The 6,346-nt window shown below is 41.9% G+C and overlaps 1 protein-coding gene across 1 annotated transcript in view; it reads right to left on the bottom strand.

Annotated features, from left to right (window-relative positions):
• LOC103797899 (serine/threonine-protein kinase SIK2) overlaps positions 1-6,340 on the bottom strand; it is a 12,932-nt gene extending 6,592 nt beyond the window's left edge. Inside the window, exons 1-8 of the mRNA XM_009070132.1 lie at positions 6,255-6,340; positions 5,398-5,514; positions 2,716-2,779; positions 2,346-2,507; positions 1,940-2,064; positions 1,703-1,826; positions 551-774; positions 157-306 (exon numbers count right to left, since the gene is read on the bottom strand). Coding sequence (XP_009068380.1) covers positions 157-306; positions 551-774; positions 1,703-1,826; positions 1,940-2,064; positions 2,346-2,507; positions 2,716-2,779; positions 5,398-5,439 — 891 coding nt within the window. The 5' untranslated portion in view covers positions 5,440-5,514; positions 6,255-6,340. The remainder of the gene's footprint in view (positions 1-156; positions 307-550; positions 775-1,702; positions 1,827-1,939; positions 2,065-2,345; positions 2,508-2,715; positions 2,780-5,397; positions 5,515-6,254) is intronic.
• Positions 6,341-6,346: the final 6 nt, after the last annotated feature.

The raw sequence follows: 6,346 nt of genomic DNA, 5'->3' as shown, positions 1-6,346 counted from the left end.
TGAAGAACAGTAGGCTGTGTCTTATCAGAGGGCACCAGTATCAGAAGTGTTTTCCAGAAGCCTGACAGTTACCATCTCGTTTTTTCCCCGTAGCAAGCAGCAGCAAAAAAGAGATGCAACGGACACAGCTTCCCAGTAAGGAGTGCCTTTCCTCACCTCAACACTGCTGATCTCAGAGCTCCTGGGACGCTGCTGACGGCCAGTTGCTGGACGACTCGATAACTGGCTGCTTCGATACTCCTTGAGGCGCTCCAAGAGCAGGTAATAAATTGCAGCAAAATGGTTGTAGCTGCTGTTTTGCAGAGACTGGAAGACATTGAGACGACCCTTGAGTTTAAAGGCAACTCAGGATATAAGCAGCCAAAACTCATAACTAAGGCCTTATAATAGCATACTCAAAAAAACTAAGCAAAAAATCGATAAGGGCAGCGAAGATTTGACTGCACTGTGACATTGGATCAAGGCGCATCACTGAGTGACGCACATAGGACTGCACCACTGGCACTCTGGGAGTCGCTGAAGAGGTATCTAAAGGGCAAGCACTTCTCACCTCAACTGTCCTCTGCCTGTCGATGCCAAGTGTTTGCATGATCCCAAGGACCTGCTCGTTGTAGTCACCCAGGTTGGAGTTGTAGTTTTGCATGGAGAAGGACAGAGACTGCTGCTGCTGAAGGGATGGGTCAGCTTGCATCCACTTGTGCTGCTTTATTTGGGAAATGGTTATCCGCTTGGTTGGGTCCACAACCAACATCCGTCGGATTAGTGTTTCACAGTCTGCGTGGCAAAGACAAACTCATGAGCAAGGGGTAAAAATAACAGCCCAGCCCCAGGTCACTGCTAAGAAACCTTCCCAGCAACATTGTGTCATGTCTATGAAAATGGGAATTAAAGGTTTCTGAGCAGCTGATGCCTGATCTGACTACCAGATATTCCAAACAGCACAGGAGATGTCCACATGCATTCCACAAAAGCAACATGTCACTAGAGGAAATGAAGTTGTACTGGGTATTGGCACGTTTCAGGTGGCCTTGCACCTTGTACAAGAGCTAGTTTTGAGAGGATGAAGGTTTAATGATGTGACATGCACTTAAAATAGGTGAGAATTTAGTAGGGAACCCCATTACATACAACTTCCTGGTCAATATATACTGATTACTTTGATTACTCAAAGCTGTTCATGGCTATAACTGATACACGTCAGACTTCAAAAGATAATCTTCACATGAAGACAGAGGCATGTTCACTTGTTTTTGAATCCAAATCAGAGAGGTGATCACACTCTTCAGTTCCTTTTCTCTCATCAGACTATCTCTGCTGTCCTTGACAGCACAGCCACACTGGAATACACCCTTCTGCATAGTTAAAATATCTTAGGAGAACTACACCCATCTCAGCACTGCAGGCCACTCTCATTAAAATAGTGTTTTGTCTCTTTTGTGATTATTTCTCCAACTAGGGTGTAGAGTATTTTTTGCAATCCATAGGGATTTCCTAAGAAAGGAAACCACTACCTTTCACATGCACCATAAAGCAGATCCCAGAAAAGAAAACCTGTGCAACCAGACCTCAGCTAAGTGCTGCCTTACAGAAAATACTGGATACATAAAACCCAAGTAATTTCCAGCTGCAAACAGGACAGCTATTCTTTTTTTTTTTTTTTTTTGTAGCACCTGTTCTAACATTAAGGATCTGAGAAAAGCACCTTCGGACATGAAGTAAGGGATGCGGAACCTTCCCTCCAGCACTCTTTGCCTCAGAGTTGGTAAATTGGGTCCATCAAAAGGCAGAGAACCACAGACAAGGACATACAATACCACCCCAAGGCTCTGCAAGAGAAAACAGCACAGCATATGAGTGACTCCAGGAAACACCATGATATTGAAAGCCCACAGACCCTCACGAAGTGCGAAATGAGATTTCTAAGCAATAACAAGCTCACCCATATATCAAGGTGAGGTCCTTCATATTCTTTGCCTTCAAAAACTTCTGGAGCTGCATAGGGTGGGCTTCCACACCAAGTGGAGAGGGGCTCTCCTGACTTGTAGAAGTTTCCAAAGCCAAAGTCTGAAAATGAAGGTAAAAGTCTGGGGTAAGACAACACTCAACCACGTACTAACATTTCAGAAGCAGCAAAAGATGGAGAGAAAGGAACAGATGTGTTGTTTTGTTCCTTGCCTATTCATATAAGCCATTCTCTTCTGTTCAGAAGATATGTTCTAAGAAATATCAGTAACTTTTGCTTCATTTTAAATTACCATAAGTACATTGATAGGATCATCCCAGGGAGACTGAGTTTGACTACATGCCCAGTGTTGTTTATCAAGTAACCACATATTTCCCATTACCTGCTAACTTGATATTCATGTTTGCATCTAGCAGAAGGTTCTCTGTTTTGAGATCCCTGTGCACTATGTGGTGGCTGTGACAATATTCCACTGCTGAAAGGATCTGCCAGAACTTCTTCCGTGCTTCACTCTCACTTAAGTGCCCATTGGAGGTCAGATGATCTGCAAGACAAAAATCAAAGAGGCACAGGATTTAGAAACATCTGGAGGAAACTTCAGATAATCCTACAGGTGCTGTGCTTGCTGTTTGATAGCTGACAGCACGAAGCCTGGATTTTTCATCAGGATATACCTATTACTCAGGAATGGTAACAATAAAGCCAAAGTTTCTAAATGTAAAGAGCTGTTAGCTACAGCAGTGAGAACTTACCAAACATTTCTCCATTCTTTGCAAACTCTGTAACAATGTACAGCATATCCTTTGTCTCCATAACCTGTGAAGACACGAGAGGACATGACTTGAGAAAATGCAGAGCTCTGTAACTTCATTCATTTTTCTATGTGTATTCTCAAACATATCAGTTCAATATTTTATTTGCTGTAGCAGCTGGCAGTAAAGGCATCTAATTTTGCACCACAGTGTTCTTTCAAGCAAACTGGTAATGAAAAAGATAACAAATCAATCCTTAGGTGCCTACAATGTACAATGGCTTCCCAGGCCATTGTTCTTCTCAGCATTACCATGCCACCTAATCTCCACACAATAATAGATGAGAGTTTCGATAACTTCACACGCCTCCTTGAACTCCCATTTTGTGAAAGTATGCATATATAGTTTTACAATTCATTTGATAGACTTCGAACATGCAAAGACACTTGGAGTTTCTCTAAAGTCGCCTTTGTTTCAAGGCTAGCAGGTGCTTAGATCAGCAGAGATAGCTGCAACCTGGACAAATCAAGGAGTATCAAATCCCCTGCTCCCATCTGGAGTTGCCCAAGGACATGGCAAACCTCCCATGCAAGTGACAATAGGCTGCTGTTTGTGTAACAGCAGTGCTTGATGCACATCAACAACTGTCAATACATCACCCAGTGTTCACCTGTCAACCTAATATCAAATTCCCTCAATATTTCACCACTTTTTCCTTTGGAGGAGAAAAAAAAAAAAAGAAAGTAAAACCTTAATGATTAACTAAACGCTGAGTTTTTCAAATTCATCTTCAGCTACCACAGCACATCTTTCAAATGTTGCATTTCAGATTTTAAAACGCAACACTTCCCTGGCTTGGAAGGAGCAGATACTTTGTTTTGGCAGCGGAAGGTTCACAACAGGTTAACCATCACAAAAAGCGTCAATACTACTTCAAAGGCTGTTAATTTCCAGGCTCCTAACATGTAACCTTTTTCAAAGACTCTTGTCCTCCCCTCACTACAAGTACACACAGACACGGAATGAAAATAAACAAACAGGGAGCAAAGGAAGAGAGGTTCCCAGTTTAAAAAACTGAAGGAAAGTGTTCTGGGAAAGTTGCCAGCTGGATGAAATTAAGACGCGGTGCTGAAACTAAAACAATGATGAAATAACACAAGAACACACACCCTACATTGGTATGTCATCTAATTCCATCCCTGCTTCTCAGCCTCCACCAAACAGGTAAAGCATCAGTTACAACAACAAAGAAAAGAAAACTTCACTGAAAAGAAATTATGGTCCACTACCAACGTCATTGACTCCATCAAGTGAAGTGGTTCAACATGCTGGAATTTAACCTGCTTTTCTAAAAGCTTCGAAATAGTATTTTCACCCACATCATTCCACTGAAATGAAATCAACCGAACTGTTAGAATGTTTCTGTAGGTCCTACAGTGCCCCATGGGCAGCCCTGACGTCAGCTGCTAGCACAGAACCATTTTTGTTGGGATGGTTAACACCATAAATACAAGCACTTCACGTGTGTGTCAAGGTCTTTAAAAATAATGCCTTGCCTAAGCACCTGCCTCACTGGCTCTTCAGTCTTACATGTTAATCAAACTTCTCTTTTTTCTTCTTTTTTTCTTGACACTAGCAAACCCAACGGTAAGATCACAGCCGATAATAGTATTTACTACTCCACATGGACTTTCAGACCTGCTGCTTCATCCATCTCTGCCCCCTCTCTCCCCCCTCTGGAAGAAGAACCTGATCTAGATGTTGTCCCTTCCCATGGCAGGGGGATTGGACTAGATGACCTTTAAAAGTCCCTTCAAACCCAAACTGTTCTATGACTCTGTGATCTCCTTCTTAAATCCACACTGTTTAAGATGATTAAGAGGAACTTACACCAAATGCTAATTAGACTGAATACTGGGAATTTGCAAAGCAGTCCTTGCTCACTAGACAAATGTGATCCTGTTTTCTGCACAACACGTTAATATCTTCCTAAGGTTAAAAATACCCATCAGTGCAGAAACTGAGCAAAATCTACACCAAAACTCATGTTGTGAAACTCTACAAGAGGAAAGATCTTTAAAATTCACTTTCAAAACTAGACAAAATGGAACAGAATAACCAAACTGGCCATTTTTGACACATTCTAAGGTACCAGCATTTACCACCTTGGTCTTTTTGACTTAAGATTAGAATTCTAATTCTTAATTGCATTTCCATTCAGATTTTCTACTTAGATTATTTTGGTTTAATTGTTGTTGACTTTTCCGCTTAAAGCAAACTCAACTTTTGTGTTTCCTTCCCTACTACCCTACATGAGTTGAAGTCTTCCTCTTATCAAAAGCATGTAAGAGGTTCCAGTCCTCTAACCTGGAAAAGCAGAGGAGATAGGAAAGGAAGCATAGAAGAAGATAGAAGTTCAGATAACCTGTTCCTCAATCTGAAACCAACATCAGCCTGGTTTTAGTTGTAAATTTCACAGTGCATTTTGTCAAAAAAGCTGCTTAATGTACCAGGATCTTGTTGAAGGAATGAAGAATGACTTTTAAAATACCCAGTTTAATTGTTTTTCAAGAAGTATTTCCATATGCATTCTCTCTGCAAATCTTAGATGCAAAATCATGTGCAAGAGGAGAGCACAAGCATATCTCATCTACGTGCTGCGCTTCAAAGCTCAACTCTTACCTGATATAGCTTGATAATGTGTGGATGATTCAAAAGCTTCATTATCTGAACTTCTCTATAAATCTTCTCCAGATTGCTTGGGTCTAACCTTGTTTTGTCTATTATTTTTATTGCAACCTGCAGATTGAAAAAATAACAACCCCAGGTATTACAAAACAGGTATTCTCACTGGTAAGAGATCTTTAAAAAAAAAAGACATCCCCTGCACACACACAACACTTAAACCCCAAGCAAAGTAGCTTTGAAAGTAGCTTTTAAAGTACGGACTTGACAAAGCTGATCCTGTTTTTCTGAACTGCATAGAATTCGCGACACAGAACGTTTTCATTTTTCTTTTCTACGTCAAAGGATTACACATAAGGTAGTGAGCAGAACTGCAGAAATTAGCACTGGACAGGATTCTGTAAATCTTTTAATCCGTCCCATGCCAGCAAAAAACAGATTCCTGTAACAGACTATTTCCTACTGTAGTCACTGGCAGGATTCTGACATGCACTAGGAAGATAAATACTGCTGCACGCCCGACAATAAATTATTTCTGCAAATTACACCCCGAGTTCTTTGTTCCTGAAGCACGTTGAACGAAAAAAAATTAAACCCGTGTGAATTCTTCAAAAGATCCTTAACTGCTTGGACTTTGTAGCAAACTAAGACGGAGTAATCAAATGAAGTTACCGCAACACGAAGAAATGGGAAGGTCGGGGGGGAGGTTTATATATTCTTGCTCGTGTTTAATTTTACACGAAGTCTACTGAACGCGCACGGGGAAAACTTGAAGCCCTTGGGGAGAGCCGCATCAGCCGCGGGGAGGCTGAGCCCGCGGAGCCGCTCCGCTCCCTCCCGGCCCCGGCACCCACCTGCGTCTTGGTCACCCTGTGCCTGGCCAGTTTCACCACCGCGAAGTTGCCTTTTCCCAGGGTGCGCTCGATGTCGTAGAAGCCGACTCGCA

The sequence above is a fragment of the Acanthisitta chloris genome, unplaced genomic scaffold (assembly GCF_000695815.1).
Source record: "Acanthisitta chloris isolate BGI_N310 unplaced genomic scaffold, ASM69581v1 scaffold12892, whole genome shotgun sequence".
Lineage (NCBI taxonomy): Eukaryota > Metazoa > Chordata > Aves > Passeriformes > Acanthisittidae > Acanthisitta > Acanthisitta chloris.
Note: the sequence above shows the minus strand (reverse complement) of the source record. Positions and strands in the feature narration are given on the sequence as shown.